At 49.7% G+C, this 23,638-nt stretch overlaps 1 protein-coding gene and 1 non-coding gene across 3 annotated transcripts in view; one reads left to right on the top strand and one right to left on the bottom strand.

Annotated features, from left to right (window-relative positions):
* Positions 1-13,992, bottom strand: part of Pde10a (phosphodiesterase 10A) — a 267,554-nt gene extending 253,562 nt beyond the window's left edge. The window contains exon 1 of one of the 2 annotated variants that reach the window (XM_027939403.2): positions 13,110-13,992. In XM_027939403.2, coding sequence (XP_027795204.2) covers positions 13,110-13,992 — 883 coding nt within the window. The remainder of the gene's footprint in view (positions 1-13,109) is intronic. The other variant, XM_071612857.1, reaches the window with a different exon arrangement.
* An 8,735-nt stretch (positions 13,993-22,727) lies between these two features.
* On the top strand, positions 22,728-22,830 carry LOC114096100 (U6 spliceosomal RNA). Its single transcript, XR_003583355.2, has one exon. It is a non-coding gene; the product is annotated as a U6 spliceosomal RNA (small nuclear RNA).
* The last annotated feature ends 808 nt before the right edge of the window (positions 22,831-23,638 follow it).

Below are 23,638 nucleotides of genomic sequence, written 5' to 3'. Positions count from 1 at the left end.
CAGGAGCCCCAGGCAGCTCCGCTCTCCCCTTCCCCAGGCTCCCTCCACCACCCCACCCCCCAGACGTCAGGGAGGCTCCAGGCCACCATTTCAGAAGAGACACTGGTGGGCCGCTGGGAGCCCAAGGAAATGACCAGCTGGTGAGTCCCTGCTTCCTCTGCTGCAGGCTCCCAGTGAACGCCAGGTCCACTCCGCGTCACCTCCTTTCTCCTCGGGGAAAGCTGGCGATGGCAAGGCTGCTGCGGCTCAGCTGCGCCACAGGCTCCCTTGACGTGGGCTCAGCAGATGTGTGTCCATGTTTCCACCGCCAGACTGCCCACCCTCCCCAGACTGTCCACCCAGGCACAGAGCACAGGGTAAACACTGCCCAGGACCAGCCATGCGTCGGCAGCAACAGGAAAAAATGAATGAGAGTAAGCGTGTCTCCCTGCACACGAGCCCAGCGCTCTGACAGGGAACTCGGAAAGTGCTGGAACCCTCCAAACCTGGCGCTGAACACTTGGCCCTCTTAGCTTATGTGGGCCTTCCCACCAGCTGTGACCCAGATATCAGAAGTCATACCAACTCTGAATCTCAAAGATTTGGCCAGGATACATTTAAAAGTGTACCAACACACACAAAAAGAAGATTTAAAACATCACTTGGAAAAAAATTGACAGATTTCCTAATGATGGCCCATTTGACAAAAAGAATAGAACAGTTGTGAAACAGAGAAGGTGCCAGAACTCTCCGATATAGTCAGATCTGATGAGGAAGGTAGCAAACTAGGGCACTGATATTATTCATAAAGCGTAACCTCTACCACAAAGACACTCCCTGGGCCTGCCAGCCTCAAGGGCCCAGGGCACTGTGAAGATGAAGGGCTGAGAGGCCACCCTCTCCCCGGCCAGGCCCCGGCCCCATGCTAGAGACAGCTGCAACCGAAGAACGGCCCAGAGAAGGAGGCCGGCCTGGGCAGGGGGACAGGGGCCTGCCTCCCAGACCTGGACGATGCATCAAGGACCAGCTGCCCTGAGCCCAGCAGGAACCCGTGAGGTCCACAGGAGAAGACAGCAGAGGCCCAAGAGGCAACTGCAAAGGCTAGGACAGGGTCCTCACAAACCCAGGGACTACAAGGAAGCTGCAGTTAAAATAAGACCCAGGGTGGAGTAGGAGGAAATTATATTAAGTGATAAGACCAAGAAAAGGTCAACATTATTAGGGAGACATAGGAACATGAGCAGGGCTGACATGGAGGCCGAGGAGAGAAGCTAACGGGGAGGAAGAAGCCGCTCAGACAGACACGGCAACAGCACTCCCTCCAAACCCACCGCAGAGGCCGGAGAGAGATCCAACTGGAACCTCTGCCTGTCCATGCTCCACCCTGCGCTGCACAGAGGGCTCTCTGGGCAGGTGCTCCTGACGGCCAGCACCTCGGGGACAGCGGCTCCCGCTCAGCTCCACCAGGTTTGCCAAGGACACAGGTCATCAGTTCCCGCCGCCCCTGCTCTAAACTAATAATCACATGGCTGTCATGTGGGGATAGCCTATGTCCAGGAGCCCCGTGTCATTGAGTGGTGACAGCGCTGGAAGTGTGTTTCCACTCACTTGAGAAGGCTCGAACGTACAGCTCATGTTCCCACAGCGAAGACGTTCGGTTTCTTGCCAAAATGTAGTTATTTCTGCCAGATGAATCTGGCTGGGCAGCTCTCCAACCATTTAAACAATAGTTCATATCTTAACTCTGAAGCTATCGACAAGCAGAGTCAGAAATTACATTAAATAGAAGGGATTTTTTTTTTCCATTCGCAAATATGTGCATGACGTAGAAAAGGAGCTGATAACTCCGAGGGGTAGTGATGCGTGTGATTTTTTTAACATTCATAGCTTGACATTTGGGATCTTGTGTAGGAGAAGTAAGTGGGAGGCCAGAGGAAGGCAGAAGTCAACTGAACAAACTTTAGAATCTGACAAAGCTGTGATCTCAATAGAAGACAAAAAAAAACAACAAAACTCCATCAACAACTAAGTAAAGGAACGCACGATTAAACAAGTGGCATTTTGGCAAATTCTTGCTTATTTTTAAGTGTAATTTCTGTATAGGGAAATAAGTAATATTATCCAAAAGTCAAAAAACCAGAAAATACTCTTTGAAAAGTCCCCCTATAACTCTCACTCCCCAGGCACCCATGCCTTGTCCCTCCTCTGGCACCCTACACTGCCCAGGGTCATTAAGAGTTTCCTGTGTGTCTTCCTAGTTTCTTTGTGCATTTATTGTCCTTTCTAACACAAAAGTGTGTGTGTGTGATGTGTGTGAGTTCAGTATGTGTGGGTGTTACACCCTGTGTTTTTAGTGTACCAGTGCATCTTTGGAGTATTCATTTTTACTGTTGAAATGTTACTCAACCAGGCCGAGCCTGGTAGACTATAAGTTGTTTCGGATGTTCTACTTCAAACGATAATGCACTATGTGATACCTTGTTAAGTCATTTTGCCTTTGTGTGAGTATGTATTCCCAGATGTAAAATTATTGGTTCAATGCATACATGCATTTTTCATAATGATCAATACTGCCAAACTACCCTCTTCAAGGGCTATATCCCTCGATACTCCCCCAGGGAACACAGGAGTGCTAGCCTCTTCCTGGAGTTACCAACTGTGTGTTTCAAAGTTTATTAATTTTATAAACCTGGCAGGTGAAAAAGGTACTTAGTGTTATTTAAAACCACATTTATCTTATCAGAAATAAAGTGGCACATCTTCTTATTTTCTAAAGAGTCATTTACTTCTCTTTTTCCATGCACTCTGCTCACATTCTTGAACTACCTGTGGGTGCTGTCTTTCTTAACAATTTCTGGGAGCTCTTCTATATCAAGAGGGTCAGTACTCTGCTGTGATAGGAGCAGAACATGTTCTCTCCAAGTTCAAGAACCGCTAGCAATTTGATGCTGCTTGAGCTTCAAACACCTCAGGAATGGAGAGAGGGCCAGAAAGGCAGCGGAGCCGCTGTCTGGGGCTCTCCAGAATTGCTCTGGACCTCCCTGGTCCTGTCTAAGGCCATGTGAAGATGTGTTGTTTTGTTTCCTTAATGTAGATTACCTTGGATTTTGAGTCACATTTAAAAAGGTGTTTCCCATTCCAAGGCTGGAAAGGAATTTCCTTTTTTTTCTTTTTATGGTTTCCTTTTATTATATTTAAATATATGATCCATTTGAAATGCATCCTGGATACAGCAGAAGGATCCCATTTTATGTTTTTTTTGGTCAGATGCCCACTCTTTACCAAATAGTCTTCTCCACCATCTTCCTTTCTTCCTTGCACCCGAGATGACCCTTTCACGGATCCTGGACTCCTATGTGTGTCTGCTTTCCGGCTCTTCTATTCTGCATCAGCTGTCCACCCTTTCATTCACCTGCCAGCACCACACTGTTGGAATCACTGAGGTTTTCATCTGTCTTAAAAAACTAAATGACGTGTTAATCACAAGAAGCAGAGTATTATCCCCAAAAGACATGATGACTGACTAGACACAAATGTTTCTGAAAGTGAACTTCTGATCCCAGGACAAAAACAACATCTGAAAGTACACATTTCCCAGATCCAGGGAACCATACCGTCGGGCCCTTTCAGAAGTCATTTTAGTTTTCTTTCTAAAATCTGCTAAAACAACATTGCAAAAGCATAAAAACTGCATTACAGACAAATAAGCACTACCTGCCTTCCACACAAGCATGCTGCTCTCTCCCCCTCTGCACCCCCTGTACCCCACCCCAGCCTGCAGTTCTGCAAGTTACCTGCTCCTCTTTTCACTGAAGGAAATTTTTCTTTATGCAAAACTGATTCTTACACCATACTTGCTCACTATAAAAAGTCAAATACGGACTGGGTTATAGCTCAGAGGTAGAGCGCTAGCCAAGTACATGTGAGGCACTGAGTTCAATCCTCGGCACCGCATAAAAATAAATAAATAAAGGTATTGTATCTATCTGCAATGAAAAATATTTTTTTAAGAAAGCCGAATATGCTTGCATTTTTTGTCAAGCACAGTAGCACACGCCTATAATCCCAGCGGCTCCAGAGGCTGAGACAGGAGAATCTTGAGTTCAGTGTCAGCCTCAGCAACAGCAAGGAGCTCAGCAACTCCATGAGACCCTGTCTCTAAATAAAATAGGGCCGGGGATGTGGCTCAGTGGTTGAGTGCCCTTGAGTTCAATCCCCGGTAGCAAAAATAAAATTAAACATGCTTGCATTTTTATATATAATATATCCGAACATATAGCATTATTTTAGCACTTTACAAGCAAACTGCTCTCTGCTATGAAGCAAATGTTTTCGTCCAAGTAACAGTTTCTTCTCATGGCCTCAGGAAAGAAAGCTGAAGCTCCCCCAAAGCCCAGCACACACCTCCCTCCTTCCCTGGGCTCCGGCGGCCGCTCCCTGCTGACCTCACTGCGTGTGAAGTACTGTGTTCCCAGTGACGCAGAAGCCCAGGCACTGGTGCCAAAGAGTGTATTTAGACTACATGAAAAAAAAATAATGAATCAAATGAAGTTTCAAGTTATGCCAGCAAAATCCTACGATCACATTGTTTCATTACTTCTTTCCTTTTAAGAAAATGAATATTTTAAAGGACCATTTCACTCATATTCCGCCACTTAGACACCTTCGTATTCCTTCACTGGACTTCTTGCGGTGGCAGTGTGCTAGGTTCTGTGATTCAGAAGTTGAACAAAACCCACTCCTGCCCTCAAGGCACACACACAGGCTAGCGGGGGGAAAGACACCAAGCGGACAACTGGCAGTACCAGGTGACACTGCAGCATGTGAGAGGACCAGGAAGCCTCAGAGAAGGTTGGGATTCCAGGGGACAGGACAGGCAGCTGCCCACCCAGCCAGAGAAGGCTCCCGTCAGCGGAGACAGAGTGACCTGGGGCAGAAGTTCACCAACCTCAGGCAGGGTGGTGCATGAAACACACTGAGGAAAACGAGAGGTGGGACCAGGGACACGTTCAGGACCTGGCAGCACCCTCGGGGCAGTGGGGTGCCACCAAGATGTGCCCGTCCCAACTATGCACTCCTCTACCCAAGGTCAAGCCTCAAGACATACCCTTGTCACTTTGACCTGCCTGGACCCCTCATCAGACAGAAACTCCTTAAAAGTCAGGGACAGGTCTCATGACATTTACTGCCACCAAGGAGACAGTAAGTAAGGCACTGTAGGCAATAGACATCTGTGCATCACGTGCCTTTGGCGCCTACCCCTTTCCTCTGCATAAAGCATGGCACAACCTTCCCAGGAAGACAGACCCTGGTGCCTGACTGCCAGACCCTCTGTGTCCTGCCCTCTTCACTGCTGTCCAGAGCCCCGCACCACACGGCCGTCCCAGTTCACCTGTCCTGAATCCTCTGTGTCTGCCCAGCTCCTCTCTTCCCTCTGGAATCATCCTCTCATCACTCCACAAACCCTTCCTCCCTCGAGACACCTCTCCAGGGCTATCCTGCTGGTCACTCTTCACCAGGACGTGAATCTGAGAGCTTCAAAGTACGTGTCTTTTTGGCTCCTTCTATTCTTCAAATGCAGAGAGTTTGTATGTTTGCTCTAATTGGGGGTCATTAGCCCACCCCTCTCAAGTGGGCAGCTCACTCCCACCCCCCAAAACCCCCACTGCAAGCCTCTCTGTGCCTGCCTCCTGTACAGCCAACTCTCAGATGACCACGGTGCTGCCCTCAAGGGAAATGGGCAGAAAGTGTCTGCTGAGACACTGTAGACTTGGTGCCCACCCCAGCCCACTAATAACAGGGTATCAGCATCCACACCACTCTCCCCAGTTCCCTCAGGGGAGTTTTCATTAAGCTCTTGAGGGTGCACAGCACCCCATTCCTCCTGGCTTCTTTAAGGGGCTGTTCCATCCGCTCTCAGCTACTTCTTCAGCTTCCTTTTCTTTAGCAAATGAACCTTCTCAAGTGAAGCCTCCCCAGGGAGGTAGCCAGTACTCATGTGCTGGCAGCTCTGAGGCCAACTCCCAGCTTGGCTTCCCTCAGGATGAAATCTGCCCTAGGATACGTTCATCGCCACCAACTCTCGCCCCACTGAAGCGGGCTTCCGTCATCTTGCCAGCTCGACCGCTGATGGCATGCTAGATGCTGGACTCACCTGGTCTCTGGGGCACCTGGTCTCTTCCATCCTGAGGTTCCTCCCTTGAGCTCCGTGGACTGTTCTGTTCCATGTCTCCTCCTCTGTTTAGATGGCTCCTGCTCAGATCATCCCAGTGCTCTTTCTTCCCCTCACGTCTGTCCTCTGCCCTCTTCCCACTGCCTCTGTTCATTTCCCATTTGCACCCCCAACAGTGGCTTCAGCTACTGCCTCAGGGGTGGCAATTCACTGTCTCCAAAGGGTCACCACTTTCACCCATCAAACTTCTATGGAGCACTTCCACTGCTCGAACCAAGGCACTGTTCAACAACCAGCGCCTGTGTTTCCCTCAAAACCTGCTCAGAGTTCACATGACCTATCTACATACTCGCTGGCTCTAAGTACCTCCAGTTGGGATCAGCCTCTGATTCCCAAATTGTCCAGCAGCCTTCCTAACGTCTCCAGCATGCTGTGGCGTAGGCACTCCAGGATGCCACTGCCAAAGGGAGCCTGATCCCAGCCCCGCCCCGTGCTGCTGCTGCAGACCTCCCGCCCAGGGGCAGCTCCACCCGCGACCCACTGTGATCCCACTCTGGAGTCCCCCCCTTCCTCCACGTGTCCAATCCACCTGCTGCCTCTGAGTGCCTTCTGCGCCCTCACTGCATTTCATTTCTGGCCTCAAACCCCAGTCCAAGTCACCTTTGTCATCTCCTGGCTTGACTACTGCAGTGGCTTCTCATGCTATTTCCACAACAGCCCCTACAGTAGTCACCAAACGACAGCCAGGATCAGCCTCTGAGAGCATCAGTCACACAGCACCACGAGCTCCAGACCCTCCCACAGCAGGCCTTACACCTGGGGTGAGAGTACAAAGCTCTGCTCTGACCCCCACCACTGCGGCTTCTCTCCATGCCCACATTCTGGTGGGCTCCAGGAATGCAGCCTCATCCTGCCCCTCCAGCCTGGGGGCGTCCCCCAGGTGATCTTCTCCCTGATACAGGCACACTGGCCACACTGAAAAGGTCCCACAGTGGATGCTCAGCTGCAACTCACTGCCCAGCTCCGCTGCCTGCAGCGCAAGAAGCAGGGGCCACATGGCTGAGACTCCCACCGCTCAGAACACACAGGTGCTCACTGCTGATGCTTTTTCCTCTGGGTGTGGCCACCCCTCCCTCATCTCCTACCTCACACCACCCAACAGCTCAACCCCAAACTGAAGAGTCAGGGTCACCTACCCTGTCCAGCTGTCGTGTTACCATTCCTGCCCCCTCTGGTTTCTGTTCTCACCTCCCCGGCTTCTTCTTCACTGGTCCAAGCCTGAGCTCAGGCTCCCACCTCTTCTCTGACTCTGCACAGAGACCAGCCCTCTGCCCCAGCCACACAGACTCCCACCCACAGGAGGGAGGGTGGGCTTCCTGCCATTCCTATGCGGGCATGAAGAGTTCTCAGAGGGCTGTTTTGTTTGCTTGCTTGCTTGTTTGTTTGTTTATTTTGAGACAGGGTCTTTCGAAGTTGCTGAGGCTGGCTTTGAACTTGTGATCCTCCTACCTCAGCCTCCCAAGCCACTAAGATCACAGATGTGCACCACTGCACCCAGCCAGAGAATTGTTCAGCTCACCCCAAAGAATGCTTCTTCCATCTGCCTACCTTCTTCCCCACCTTGCTGCAGGTGAAAGGTACCTTTCCCAGCCTGCAAGGCCTCCCCTGGGTTCCGGGGTGGGGGGTGGGGGGGTGGCTCGCCTTCTCCACCCTCCAGCCTGGGTGCAGCCTCCCTCCGTGGATCAGTCTCTGCAGGGCCTGCCAGGCACCGTGTCTGGTTCTCACTGCGTCCAGAGCGCCTATCAGCCCTCTCTCAGAAAGACAGTAAGGGAAGCTTGGCTGTCCCCTGGGGCTAACTGTCCCTTGCAAGGGCTGCTTCTGTCTCACACCCCTTTGAATCCCAGGTCCTACAACACAGAGCACGTTCTCGGTGCACGCTCATGGGTGTCTAGGTTCTCTGAAGACAGGGAGTACAGGCAGTGTGCTCCATGTTGTCTGAATCTGTTGGATTTTCAACAAAATATATGAATATGTTCCACATGTGTGTCAGCCACTGTCACGCTTATAACCAAAAAAGACAAACCCCGCCCCCAGGCTCTCCCTGAGCTTGCCTTCTAGAGAGAGGGCATGGGCAATAAGCAGAGGCCAGCAAAGGAACAGGGTGACTCCAGAAAGTGGCCCATGCTGTGATAAACAGGAACCCTAGAGGCCAGCTGCCCTGTCTCCCAGTCCTGAGCTCTTCTGTCCCTGAGAGTTTTACTTTAGGCAGACTTGGAAAAAGATCAGCTGCAGGAGTTTGGTCTACATTCTAAAAGCAAATTAAAATGTTTTGGATTACAACTGTTTTCCTTTTAAGGGAAAATATTCCTTTTACAAGAAAATTACTTTTTCTCCCCTTCTCAGACTGCCTGGGCTGTTTTTAAACAAGAACCCACAGTGAATGAATTGTTGAAGTGCTCAACATGCCACGCTTCACCTGCTTTACACTAAAGAAAACATTTGCTTCACTACCCACTACACTGCATTGTCTCCTAATGGGGCAGAAAACGGTTTATGTGCAAAAATGATCTAGAGCCAGTTTGTCAGGTTGAAATAGCAGAAGACACCATCTTCTAATAGCTCTACTGCTTCTCAACCACTTTTAAGGAGTACGGGTTGTTTTTCTTTTCTCCCCACACTAAAGATGGATTTTCATGGAATTACATGATTAATAACCCAACTAATCCTGCCCAGATTAAATAACTTTGCCCTTTGGACTGAGTACCCACTCAATAAACAGCTCACCCTCCACAGAGAGTCAGTGACACTGGACACTCACACTCAGCCTAGCAGGACCTCAAGGCCTTGCTGGGCTGTTCTTCAGAGGCATCTGTATCTGCTTGTCAGATGGGTCGACTGTCAACTCCACCTCCCTCCCACAGTGTACCCTGTATAGGCCCACCAGCAGGCTGCCAGTTGGCCGTCGGCTGGTCTAGACCCTCTTCTAATACTGCACTGTGGACTTTATTTTCTTCTACAGCTTCAGCCTCGTGGAGCCCACAGGAGTACACTGATGTCAAGCCTAGTGTAGCTCCTAAGGGCTAAGCACATTTGCTCTTTAAAAAGGATTACATTTGTCTGAGTCCAGTCCAGTGTTGGCCATACAACTCCCATGTCTTAGGAAACAGAGTGGCTAGAGATGGGCATGAAGTGTGCTTAAACTCCAGTTTTGACAAATATAATTTTGTTTTGAATATTTGAGAAACATACAACAGTTGCAGTCTGAAGGGTTTGCACTCTGTATTCACAAGTCTGTCCCGCGTGCTTTCCCTGCATTCTCTATATGGGCTATCTGTGGTTTCCGAGTGTCCTTAGAGCAATATTCTCAACTCAGACTCCAAGTTTCTTTCAAGATATGTCCCATGCAAGGCTCACCAGGTATCTCCTCAAGCTGTGTGGCCTTGGGGCGACAGCACTCACCGCCTGGTGCAGACGGCCTATGTTTGTTACAGAAGACTGGCCACAGTGTATACTGGCCTATCCTAGCACGACTTCGCAGCTCTACATCCGACACACTCATCACACTGCAAAGTGACATTCACTGTACTCACTCTGGGACACCTGATAGGACTCCTATTGCAATCTGCAGCTCTCCTAGCAATGAAGTGTGATGCTGGATGTCTGAGGAAGAGTTGGTGGTCGTCAGATGACAGAAAATCAGACAAAATCAGGAATAGACACAGAGCAAGGGCATCAGGCATAGAGACCAATGACCTCTTGGAGCACTGGGCATTAACACCAATCCACTTCCAGGCACTTCCTTCTTTCTCACAGTTGGCAAATTCCCCCAGGATGGGTCCATGGCTCTGCTCAGTCTGTGTCCACATCCTGGCTAGGGGCAGCAGCTTTGGAAGAAGTGTCTTTTCAGGGAATGACTGAGTGAACTAAACTGCAGAGCCAAAACATAGGATGGAACTAAGAGACATACAAATGAAAAGTATTTATACAATTATTGGACCTAGCAGCCTGTACATGACTTATCAGACCAAAAGATCAATCAAAAGAAAATGGGGAGTAAGTCAGGCAGAGTGGCACACACCTGTAATCCCAGCCACTAGGGAGCCTGAGGCAGGAGATCGCGAGTTCAAAGCCAGCCTCAGCAACACCAAGGCACTAAGCAACTCAGTGAGACCCTGTCTCTAAACAAAATACAGAACAAAGCTGGGAATGTGGCTCAGTGGTTGAGTGCCCCTGAAGACATTCAGGCACATTTATATTCTTATAGTATCCAGAAATTTTTCCTTCCAAAAGGCCCATTTACAGACAGTGACAGTGAATGGGAGAACAGTGTCTGAAATTATGGTCCTTGATGAACAGTGTCTGAAATTGTGGTCCTTGATGACTTTTTGTGTGGCAATTTTTCTTTCCAAAAGGCTGACTTTTAATGAAAACTATTAGAAAATTCTGTCAAGCTTCAACTACTTTAGGAATTGAAACCAGGGTAGCTTTTTAAGCAACAACAGACAGAACCAAAGATCCCAACAGTGGACGCTATTCCCTATAGGATCACTTTCCTCTTCCCATTCTTGAGTGAGGAGATTCTACCTACAGATTCTGTTTAAAAGTATCTTAACATTTAATATCTTTAAGTCCCAAATAAGACAGCTGGAGCCTTTTGTTCCTAGTTGAACCCTAAACTGCTTCCAAGGGAGAGTGGGCAGGTGTAACTTCCTAGCTGGCTTCTCCTGGCAGGAACTCTGTACAGAATGGATGCCTCTTAAGGCCCTCTCCTCTAGGTGCTCTGTCTTTCTAGAGGGAAAGCCCATGATTTCTCAGAGACAACTTAAGCACCTGTCTTGGGCTGCTAATCTTTATTCTGCTCCACAATGTATATCACCATGTTAGCCCCAGCCAGGACAGACAGAAGTCACAGCATCGTGCAAAAACAAACACCATCATCTCCAGGAAAACGTGTTCCTTCCAAATACCTAAACCCCTAAGCCTAAGTCCCACCTCTTCCCCAAAACAGAGTTTGTCACTGCAAGGTACAGCAGCCTTCAACACCATCCCCAATCCCTTGTCATAGGACAGAAGATGATGTTTATTTTGTAAAAAAGGAATTCTAGAGTGCACCAAGAAGAGGACCCTAAGTAAATCCAATTCTAGCCCAGGTCTGAGTTTTACTCCAACGCCCTCCGAGACAGACAGCAGGGTACCACATTCTCATACCACCTTTAATCCGTGACCAATTCATGGGGTCTTTTACACAAAGTAAGAAATGTCTCTGCTGACCACATCTGAGGGCCACAAGCTCACTCCATGAACATACTCATACCCAGACACACATCCCTTTTTAACTTAAGTACCCATGGATCACGAATTCAACTCACATATGAAGCTGGGTGTGGAAGCAGATACCTGGGGGAAGCCACAGGACTTAAGAGGTCAGCTGGGAGTACAGGGCCCACGCCCTGCTGGGCAATCAAGCCAACTTGCAAGTACAAGCAGAGATCTGCCGCCAGCAGCTAGAGCCCGCAAACAAATTTAATAAGAGGCCACAAGGCTATCTCGTACTGGTCCACGATCGGTATGCGGGATTTCAGAGAACAGAAGAGCCACGCGCGGGACATGCTCGCCCGCCCTTGGCAGCTGCACCTCAAAGGCGCCTGGGCGGGCTGTAAGCCAAGAGGAGCTCCGGCCGTGGGGAGGGGCTCGACCCTAGTGCCAGCGAGCCGCGGGTCGGCTGAGGTCAGGGAGTGTGCTGCAGCTGGGAGCGGGAAGCCTAACCGCAGCCTGGAGGAGATCCTGCCCCGAGAAAGCGCCGCGGAAACGCGGTTCGCCAGCGAGGAGCAGACAAAGGCTCGGGTGCGCACGCGGTGGTCGGTGGCGCCTTAGCCGCGCTCAGGGCCGCGGGGAGCCGCGCCCGGCCGGCCGACTCCGGAGTCGCCCTGTGCTCCGCGGACAGCATCTCCGGGACCACAGGAGGCTCCCGCCTGGTCCCGCCTCGCCCCCTCCCGTCCCAGTTTTCCTGTCCTCACCCCGCTCGCCCTCCATCAACGACAGTGGCGACTCCCTCCTTTGCGCATCCGGCGCGGGTTTCCTCAACATCTCCCGCTTGCCTCCTAGCTTCTAGCGAAGCTCTCTCTGCCTTGACTTTTCTGGTCGATCTGGTCCCCCTCCCCCGTGACACGCCTTCTGTCGCCCCTGCCCCAGCGCGCTCTCAGACGCGCGCCCGCGGGTGGCGAGACGGAGTGGTCACACCAAGTCCGAAAGGGCGATTTGGAACCGGAGGCGCCTTCTTGTTCCACGCTAACGCCCCATTGTCCTTCCCTTTTATTACCAACCCAAACACCAGTTAACACCCGGGTCTGCAGTAGGTCGATCTGGGTGGGGGCGCGTCCTCTTTGTGGGGGGGCATCCACTTCCACTTCCCTGGCCCACGCTCTCCAACACTAGAAGGGTGTGGAAGCGTAGGGTGCCAGGACTCTGGTCTGTCCTCACCCCAGTCACAGGAACCCAGAGGGCCGGTCCCCCGAGTGGAGGGAAACGCTTTTACTCCTGTTAAGAGGTCACCGGCTCAAGAAAGAGAAACCTAGCTTAAGCCGTGACAAAGTTGACTGAATGAAATACGTGCCGGGTCAGTGCAGCCAGGAGCCTGCCCCTGGGGACGAAGACAGGAGGCAAGTCCCGATTAAACGCCCGGCTCTCGCGGCCCTACAAGATCACCCTTCCTGCGCGCACGCGAGTCCTGGGAAAGCCCGGTGCCCCTGCGCTAACTGACGCTCCCGCCTGCCACCGGGCGGCCACCAGCTGCCCCCCCCCCCCGCCGCCCCGTAAAGGTCCGCTGGGCGCTAAGCACCTCTGACACACGCACCCACCGCAGTAGCTCCCTTCGCACCCCGAGGTCCAAGCCCCCCAACAGCTCCCCACAGAGCGAGAAACGCCCCAGCCACCGGAAACCTGGAGCTAGGGCACTTACTAGGGCTCAGGAAACACTCGGTCAGCCTTCGGAAGCAGCTCGCGTTATTAGAAGGTCCATCTTCCATGTCGGAGCCGAAGAGAAGCGGCGACGCGGCGGCGAGAGCGAAGCTGGCGCCTCCCAGCCGCCGCGGAGTTCGGCCGCCGCCCGAGGGGCCGGGGTAGCCCCCGCCGGCGTCCGCGAAGCCAGGGGAGCCCGCGCGGCGCGCGATCGGGCCGAGGGGAAGCCGGGGCGGCGGCGGCGGCCGGGGCCCGGCGCGGGCTGGGAGCAGCAAGCCCTGGAGCACAGGCGAGAGGAAGAGCCGCCGCCGCCCGCCGCCGCTGCCACCGCCGCCGCGGTGACTACTGCTGGGGGGGACGCTCAAGGGAGCTGCCTCTTGTCCTCCTCCTCCTCCTCCGCCAGCATCGCCGCCGCCTCCTCGAGCCGCCGCCGCCGCTGCGCCCTCCCTTCCTGGGAGACGCACGGGGAGGTGAAAGGCAGATGAGGAGGAGAGAAAAGGGGGAGGGGGCAGGGGGGGCGGCGGCCAGAAGTAAAAGGAAGATGGAGAGGAGGAGGGGACAGGGGAGGAGAAGGCAAGCGCGAAGGGAGCACGAGCAGCGACCCAGCCGCAGCCACCAGCGCCGAGCGCAGAGAGGGCGCCGGAGACCCCCGCGGGGCTGGCGCGGCCTGCCGAGGAGGGGGACGGGCGCGGGGGCGCGGCGCGTTCGGCCCAGCCGCGGCCAGGCCGCTCGGGGGCCAGGCCCGGGCCCGCCGCGCTCCCCCCGCCGGCCGCGCTGCGCCGGGGTTCCGGGCGGAGTTTGCCGGGGCCGGGGCTCGGCTCGTCCCCAGCCTCTGGCAACGGAGCTTGGGGGCGGGGAGCATGAGCCTCAGCAGGGCTGGCCATGGCCCTCCTCCTCGGGCCGCCGTGGGGGCAGGCCGCCGGCCGGAGGGGCGCGGCGAGCCGGACCCGGCGGGCTCCGCCCCCGCAGGACCTGCCCTCCTCGGCCGGCCGGTCGGCCCGAGCGCCTGTCTGGTCCTCCTAGCCTGTCTCCCAAGCCCCTCCCGGCCCGGTCTTCACATCGTGCTCAGCTTCGGGTGCTGAAGGATCCCGGGTTGGGGGCGAGTCCCGGGTGACCGCGACTGGCTACTGGCTGGCACGCACAATCGGCGTCCTCCCCGCACGGGCGAGGGTCTGCGGAGACGCTGCCTGCAGGCGTGGCGTGGTTAGTGCGCGCTCCGGCAGCTGAGCCTCGGTGCCTGACCCAAAGCAGCAGAGAAAAGCGCCGCAGTGCCGCTGCCCGTGGAGGCGGCGGTGGCGGCGGCGGCAGAAGACGCCCACTGGCGGAGCAGTAGCTCCCCACGCTGCTGCCGCCCGCGCCCACGTTGCGCGCTCGCTGGGACGGCCCCACGGCGCCAGGGCCCCACACGCCCCTGGTCTGTGAGCACCTTGTGCTCCCCGGACCCGCTAGCGGGCGGGGGAACTGCTGCGTTTCTGCTGGGCGTTGTCACCTCCGGGTTCGGTGTTCCAGATTCTAAACCCGCACCCCTGCAGATGTTCCAGCTGTGTGCTGTTGGACTGGCCATGTCTGCTGTTGGTTTCCGAGCCAGGGAATCCTCCCGTTGGCGGGCCAGCAGCTCCAACTAGCACTGCTCAGTCACAGCCCGCAGGAGGGGAGTTCGAACTTAGACATGGGGTAGTTTAAATGAACTCATAGTGTTTCCAATAAACTTAAGGTTTGAAAGAAGGTCCATCCCCAGGACTCCCTCTCCGATTCCCGCTTTAAAACGAACTTAGTGTGCACAAGCTGTTTGTCACGGTGGGAATAGAGAATGGAAAGAGCAAACTATGGCTCAAATACTGAAAACTGTGAGATCATCGCCCCAAACCCTGAAGGCCGCCTGATCACCCGCGGCTTCTTGTACTCCCCTCCTGTAGCCACGAATCCAGACAGCTGTAATTGCAGGGAGCTGTGCCTCTGAATGAGCACTCAGAACAAGTTGCTGCAGAAGTTTGGAGAAGTTGGAGAGCCCAAGCGCACAGATGCGCAGGTGTCCGCCTTCTGGCAGGCACTCGCAGCGGGTTCACCACGACGTGCCAGGTCCCAGGTCCCAGTGGAAGGCGGTGATCCTGCAGCCCCAAGTTGGAACGGGCTGTGCGAACACCCCGGACTAGGTCACCATCCCTAGTGGGTAGCACGCGCGCCACATTCCAGTTTTCACGGAGGACAAGATGGTCACTGGAGCGCGAGGCTTGCGCGGCTGTGCAACCGCTCTACCCACACAGGGCTGGGGCCCGACACTGGCTTCCCGCCCCTGCCTCTTTCTCGCCCCGCACACTTTCTTCTCTCCAGTTTTGCGTGCTTTTTATTTCGAACTGGGCTGCAGACTCCTCCCTTGTCAGTGCTTTTCCCGACTCCCATTCACACCCCCAACAGGGTAAAGGGCATATCTGCATTCACACCAAACCAAGAGGGTGGACCCCAGGGACTTGGTGCCAATACCAGCGGCTGGGTGACTCCTGGACCGACGCTGCGTGTCGCGTGTCAAGGGGCGCCAGTCCGGACGCTCAGGTCGAAACTCCTCAATTTGCGAACCAAGTAAATGATTCTGGCAACTCTTACCTTAGGGACTGGGGGTGTGTTGCTTTTGCTTTTGTTTGTTTCTTTGTTTTTCCCACCAATATAAAAACTAGATAAGTTGGAGCAATGCCACCTGATCTCCGCGCAGCCTCCCGGCTCGCAGCTTCTCCCAACGCTCAGACCCGACACTTGTTACTTCGCTTCAAACCGCAGTTGGAGCAGGTTGGGGACTGGACTCTCGCGCAGGAAAGGGCTTCCACATATTTAGGGAAGATGAGTTTCTCTTCGTAGTGTTTATTGTTCGTTCCTTTACAGGCATAACATTTCTCCTTGCCTTTTAAGGTTTACCAGTTGCAATTTTTTGGAGTTATTGAAGCGATTTCCAGTTACAAAAAAAAAAAAAAAATTACATTTAACTTGAATGCAAGCCACTTTGCCGGTTTAGGGGGAGGGGTGGAAAATACCAAGTATTTGTTCTGTGAGTCTTTGTTAAATCAGGACGCAAACTCCCGAGAGTGCTCTTTAACCCTTTTCCAGAAGCAACCTTCTTTCCACGTTTTATCCTTCTTTTCTCCAGTTGGCTTGCTGGAAGAGAAACATTTCCTGGACAGAGTAAAAAATCACAAACCATGACAACGGAAAAGGAACAAATTAAGGAGAAGTTTAAAGATTAGCAATTAAATTTTGATCTACGGTCTTCCCGATGAACACAGGCGTCCTTGTTGGTTCATTTAAGCCTCTGCCTTTCTTCAAGAAGTATCCTTTAGTTATAGATGGGAATTACAAACCCACAGAGAGGCGTGTCACTCACTGGGGCTCAGGTGTTGCTACACATGGAGAACGTGTTTCTTGAGGATTTTTTTTCTTCCCTTTCAGTTTCTCTAGTGATATATCAGAAAAGGGAGCAGACTGTGTCACTAAACACTTGTTACTCCAGACTTTTTATGGCCCATAACTGAGTGAACACTGCACTCTGACAGTCCACCTGAAGTTAACACTGCCCTTACATGTCAACTGTCATCAGATTACTGTACAATTTAGCCATGATTATAATTCTTAGAAGCAACCGAAGAGAGATGGTGGAAATCCAAACTGTTGCAATGCTCTCCTAAAGGAAATTATTTTCCTAACTCCCAGATGAGGAAATGCTAGACCTAATTGCAAGGCATAAAATCTAAAAGAATTAAGGTAACAAGAACAAAATAATCAAGCCTGATGATGACCATATCTGGTAACTCAACATTTTAAAAGAATGTGAAGCGTTTGTCTATGCCCTTTGCCAAGGAAAATGATCAGGAACGAGTTTCATGTTTAAAATGAAGCCTTACATCAGTGCACCTAGGCAAGGGCAAGTATATTTAAGTTTTGTAAACTTTCTTCCCCATATTGTAATTTTAAAATAAAGTTAATTTTATATTGCTTTTGGTATTTTATGTCTAAAGTTTCCTGTAAGATAGAGATGATACTTTCCTTCTTTGAATTATATGCTTATAAAAGACATTAACACAGCCCAAGTTAGAGCCTAAGAATCTTTGAATGATGATATTCTTCAAAAAAAAATATAAAATTTCTAATAACCATGCATTGTGCTCAACAACCTAACTGTAATAGTTCATAACTTGTGTGGTTAATATTTTATATTTTTATAAATTTATAAGTGTGTGTCTTAACTGGTTTTAATTTGCAACATATGAAATTAATGCTTATGCTTATAGCTGTAAATTTTACATCAGTGATTCTTGAAAACCCTGCTCTTTTTTGAAGATGATAATGATTTGTATTTATAATATAAAAACAAAGGTTAATTAAATGTTAATTAACCTACTTAATGGATAAGGTCTGATAAAAGGGCATTTTCTTTTTACCTTGACTTTAGTTTTTGTGATTTACTTAAAACAGATAGCAAAATAACTCATAACCAAGGGGCTTATTGTTCCCAAGTCAGGCTGTTCAATTTAATAAGTGGTAAAGTATCATTGTATGTCATGCAGGTGTGATCATGCAAACTCTGCCTTCTCAGGATTCAGTATCATGCATGCAAAATGGAGCTCAGCTTTCAGGTATCTATTCATGACCTCCCAAGGCCACTAAATCCTTCCCTATTGGTTCTGAGTTTGTCTTACCTTCAATGTTTCTCAAGCTAATTCATCATAGCTTTGTTGTCTGTGCTCCTGGAACTTAAGTATTCTATCTGCATCTGTTAACAGGCTACATTGAATCTTTTCAAAAGAGAGTTAATGCATACATGATTTACATTGATGATCCAGTTTTAAACAACATGACATCAGGCGTCTTACCATCCTCAACATTTAATAAAGGGCAGCACACAACCAGCACTCAATAATTGCTATCCTACCTGTCACCTGCATGCCAACTGATCACAAAGCTCTATTACTGCTGACACTAATAAATCTTGACTAAATTGAGGGATGCATGTTTACAGTATCGTCATAGTCAAGCCTAAAAAGACAAAAACAAGTCTATTATATTTCTAGTAAAAAAAAAAAATTCATTAGAGTCAACACCTTGAATGGACAATCTTAAAAACAGACCAAAGGCAATAAAAACAACTCAGCTACTACTCACACTCCTAGATCTTCAACTTCAATTAAATTACGCTTACAAATTCATATTGCTAGATTTTCAGTTTCAGTTAGTTTACTCTTATAAATTCAAACAAAGTAATTATAAACCAAATTTTAATTTTATTTTCACTTTATGTTATCAAACAAGTAAAACCAGTATAAGTTATATCTGTCTTTATTTAATAAAAACCAAATGTCCAATTTTCAATTAGATTATTTTTATAATACACAACTGTTAAGACATGAGTATTCCAAGTACATCCCAAGTATCTGTTTCATCAGAAAAAAGGGTTTCATATTCCTTCCTTAAAAAAAGATGCAGGTAGAAATTTTCACTAGTCAAACTGAAACATTTCACTCTTTCCTGAAAATTACCTCTGTGTTATGGCTGTGAATATCCAGCTCTGAGATCACTGGTGTTAAAAAGTACTATCTTTTTTTCAAAAGACACTCAGTACTGTCTCCTTGTGATAACTGTGTGCACATTAGCACTATGAGTAATGCAGCTGGGCTGGGACACAGAGCTGTATTTCAAATACTCGCCATTCCGAGACAGCAAACCACCTTGGAGAATGCTGAAGTGAGTTTTGGTTCTCAAAACCAGAAGCAAACTAGGATGGGGCCAGGAGCTCAGTTCAATCAGCATTTCCACCCAAGCTTTATAAGTCAGAGGGATTAATTTTGTTTGAGATTCAAACCAATGTGACAAAATTATATCTCAAAAACTTAATAATAAGCTTAACGGAAAGAAAACATTTCTTTCAGAGAGCTGAAAGTCCAGTTTAAGGTATTTGAGTAGGAAGGGAACATGGCGGGCGGAGGCATTAGAGGCAGAGCATTGGCTCCTTGATGGATTGCAATGGCCAAAACCTACAAATTGTCTGCTGTGATTCCTGTGAACACCTTATGTACCAGGGAGCATGCAGGTTCAGCAGGGGTGCCCAAGTGGCCCTTGAGTCTGTCCCCATGAGTTATAGTGTGATGCTTCAATTGTGTAGTGTTAAAGTTGTTTGAGATAAGTAGGTTTTCATTTGCTACTCAGGAACCTTTCTCTTGAAAACATTTTAATTTTAATAGCCATTTTTTGACATGGGCCTTGACAAAGGGTCAGAGGTACAAGATAAAGAAATAATGATGGATTCTCCAGCTGTGTCTCAAAAATAAGAATCAGGATGGCTTGCTTCATCCAGAGAACTGATTCCCTTCTGCAAATTTCACAGACACAGCAAGACACGGCCTGAGGCACAAGTGGCCCTCTGAGCTTCCTTCCCATTTGGACCAGAATTGAATGGGCATTCAAGGCCCCATAGCTGGGGTAGGGTCATTCACACAGGGGAGCTTCCCTGGCCTCAGGCTTTGACCTGTGAACAACTGAGAGGTTCCTCCTGAGCTGCTCCTATTAAAGTGCCCAAAGGGGAAGGAGCATGAGCTCAAGGCAGTAAGGTCCTTATGCTGTTTTGGGACAGTGTCCAGGCTTCTTTTCCAGGATGGGAAGAACCTAGTGTGGACTGTGAGCACACACCATCCTACAGCATCTACTAGAGCAAGCAGTTAAGTAGAACTTCCTATATTAATCTTTCAAAATAGATCCTTTGAGGAAAGGTCACTTACGGAAGACAAAAGATCAGCAGCCTTGGCTTTTCAACACTTTTTCCTCTATGTGACTTGACAGAGAGACAAAGAAATTATCCTGCCTCTATCAGGCGGGAAGTGGTAAGAAGAGGCCTTTGAGACGAGAGGGCATGTCTTCCACTATCCCTGGTCACATTCATTTACTGGGTTCAGAATGGGTTCACTGAGGGTGCCTGTACTCTCCTCACACTGCAGCCATGGATGGAGGTGACGTCTCCCTCCTGCTGCTTTCTCCCTTGTGTTCCATGCAGAGCAAGGAACATTTCAGCAGTGACTCCATCGGGACTCCGCTCTGTCCAGTGGTGTACGCCAGGGTGCATCCCGAGACCAAGAAGCCTCCTGAACTCAAACAGTGGTCTCTGCACCTGACGCCAGGTCTCCAGTCCCACTACTGTGCCCTGCTGTGGCATGAAAGTCTACTTTCCCCCCTTCTCCCTCCAGCACTCCAATTCTGGTAGATATTTTCATTGGAAATTTCCAGAATTGCACTCAGGAGTCTTGTTGTCCTGGTGCATTATCCTGTCCTGTGCCTAGATGTTCAGAACCACCCCAGGTAAGGAATTTTGTACCTTCAAATAATCTGCCATCACTGCTAGCAGTAATAAATAAATGTATTCTGAAAATTATAATTTCATGTATGTATATATATATATATATATATACACACACACACATGTACACACACATAGTTAACATAACCCTCTAGTACAGTAAACATACTAAAAAGACAAGGGTATTCTACTAACTAGAAATGGCCATAAGAAGTCTTGATTTCTCTCTCTCTCTCTCTCTCTCTCTCTCTCTCTCTCTCTCTCTCTCTCTTCCTTGTACTGTGGATTGGACCCAGGGACACTTTAGCCCTGAACTTCGTCCCCAGCCCTTGGCACTTTTTATTTTGAGACAGGGTCTAACTAAATGGCCCAGGTTGGCCTCAAGCTTACAACACTTCTGCTCTGGCCTCCTGAGTTGCCGGGACCATGGGACTCCCTGCTTATTTCAAGACCTCCATCTGCTGTGCCTTGGAACCTCAGGTTGAAGGACACACAAGCATCAAGGTGTAACTTTGGTCCAGCTGGGTCCCAGAAGTCTGGGGCCTTTGCTCAAGCCACCACCTGGCCTGCGGCAAGCTCCAGGTTAAGGTGGCTCCTGGGGAGTTACAGAGGGAAAGCTCGGAGGGACAAACATCGGTTCATTCTGGGTAGACTTTATGTCCGCTCCGTCCCAAAGGCCCTGAGGAAGCCTCTGGTCCTGCAGTGAGCATTGTGATCTGAGAACTTTTGCTTTAATGCATGTAGACTGGCCCAGCCTTCTAGGCTTCCCAACATGAGTCACCCAAGAATGCATTTGAGTACAATGCAGGGCACACAGGTGTTTCGCAGCAATTAGGCCATCGTTACCATCGGCTGGAGCTGCTGATCCATCCATAGCATGAAGCACCACTGAGGGCACTGAGAAATGACAGAAGGTCTCAACTCACATTCGATGCATTTGATGAAAAGGTTAGGCAACGTTACCATCTGAATTCTGGATGGTTCTCCTCCTTGATTAAAAAAACAATATTGAACTATTAAAACCAAGGTAATCATTGATTTTTATCTGATAATCCTAAATAATTGACAAATTAATCATGATATAATCACCTTAATTTAAATATTAACATTTCCTCTAAGACATTTTTCTGGTCTCTGGAGTAGCATTGTGTATTGGGAAGCTGGTCAGGTTGGAGGGTGGTAGAGAGGACTGGAGATTCCTGGGATCTTAGAATACTCCAAATTACCAGTGGTAGTCTGCACTTTCTGTAAAGAGAATGGGGATGAATGTACTAAAGCAAATTTAGAAGTTAATGTGGCATGGGACCTGCTGGGTGAATTACAATAGTGTCTCAAAATCTGAAGGAGACCTGGTTCATTTTCCCTTACAATGGCAATGTGTCTCTGTTGATTGCATTTCAGGGCCTTGTCTCCAATGTCTGAAGACTAGCCAGCGGACTCTCTGACCCACTGTCAGATCCGACTACCCTGAGGAGAGAGCTGGTTGCAGAGGTTTCAATGTATCAATATGGAATCCCTCTTTTTTGGCAAGAAGTTCCCTATTTTTTACTGGCACCAAATTTTGTACTGTGGTAAGATATGCATCACATAGAATCTACCCACGTACCATGGTCAGTGGCACTAATTTCTGTGGCACTGAGCACTCTGACAAGGTTGTGCAACCAGCCGGACCCAAGCTTCTCTCGGTCCCATGAACACTAACTTCCCATCACCACCAGCACCGACTTTGAGGATCAGGAGCAGAAAGACAACCAGAGGGACGAGATGAGGCCACGGCAGAAGCAGGAAATGAAGGGAGTTCTCCAAGCTCAGAGGGTGATTTCATGAAGGGGAAGACAGCCCATGGAAGCTGGTTCTGGATAAAGGTGAGAGCTAACTACACTGTCTGGTCTGGAGGTGAGATGTAGAGTGGTGGACGCAGAATCCAACCGCAGGGCTCTGGGGAAGAATGGCAGGCGGCAGCCAGGGTCCTGCTGGCCTGCACTTACCCTGTTATTGTTATTATTATTTTTAGCACTTTTGAAACATTTAAGTAAAACAAAAACACAAGAATTGTGATATCTATGGGGCACCACGTGATATTTTGATACACGTATGCATGTACAACATTTAAATGAAGGCTAACCTATGTATCCCCTCAAACAGTTTTTATTTCTTTATAGTAAAAACACTCACATCACCACGAAACACAGGTAAAGTCTGATTTTTTTAATCTGATTTATACAAATTTAATATGAAATTTCAGAAGAGAGAGAGAGCAATACAAAGGAGGTCAATACACTCATTAAGCTATTGCCGGGAATGCATGTGTACTAAAATTGGAATAGTACAGAGGAGATGAGCACGCTCCCTGCACAAGGAAGATACACAAATTCATGAAGTGTTAAAAAAAGAAAGATATTGCCATGAATACTGAAGATCAATACTGCTTACATTTAGAACTTGATTCTGTTTATGAGAGCTTATCAGACTCACTAATAACAAAGGTTTTCATCACGTCTATATTTTACTGGTCATGGCGTAAAGCCATGACCATGAACATGACCAAAGCCTTCAGAAACCATCCCGGCAAGCCACCAGGACAGGGCTTGGAGCTCGTCTTTACCGGATTCCAAACCACACCCCATCACAGTGAGTTCGGCCGGGTTCCCACCCAGCCCACTCCACTCGGCCCGTTAAGTATGAACTAACCCCCAGCAAGTCCCAGAGCTGCCGCATCTAAGTGACGGGACCCAGAAAGCAGTCACCAAGCGTAGCAACTCCAAAGGAGATGGGACGTGTGGAACTGCGAGCTTTCCAACAGGCACACTAGACTGGAGAAGGGAAGGGTACCCACATTAGAGGTGAGCACTGTGGAGCCCATCTGTGAGAGTCTGCACCCTTGCGGGACATTGCATGGAACTTGACAAGACTCCAGAACTTCCTCCAGGAGTCTACAGCCCACTCTGAGGCACACTTCTCCAAAAGTAGAAAAGCCTCGTCTTCCTGTAGTTTTGATTTCCTTTTACATCATGGCAGGTGTATGGTTACTAGCCACTGTAGCTTCTCTGTTGGATTTGGAAAGGCAAGGGTTAAAGCCAGGTTTCTGCCACGGGCTGGGGACAGGGGCTGGGCCAGGCAGGGACCCTGAACCCTTTCCTCAACCCCACAATTTGGTCCTCTCCCTCACTTTTTCATTTAAAAGACTCAGTTTATGTGTGTGT

This window comes from Marmota flaviventris, chromosome 6 (assembly GCF_047511675.1).
Source record: "Marmota flaviventris isolate mMarFla1 chromosome 6, mMarFla1.hap1, whole genome shotgun sequence".
In the NCBI taxonomy this organism is placed as follows: domain Eukaryota; kingdom Metazoa; phylum Chordata; class Mammalia; order Rodentia; family Sciuridae; genus Marmota; species Marmota flaviventris.
The sequence above is the reverse complement of the archived record's forward strand: the minus strand, read 5'-3'. Positions and strand labels throughout refer to the sequence as shown.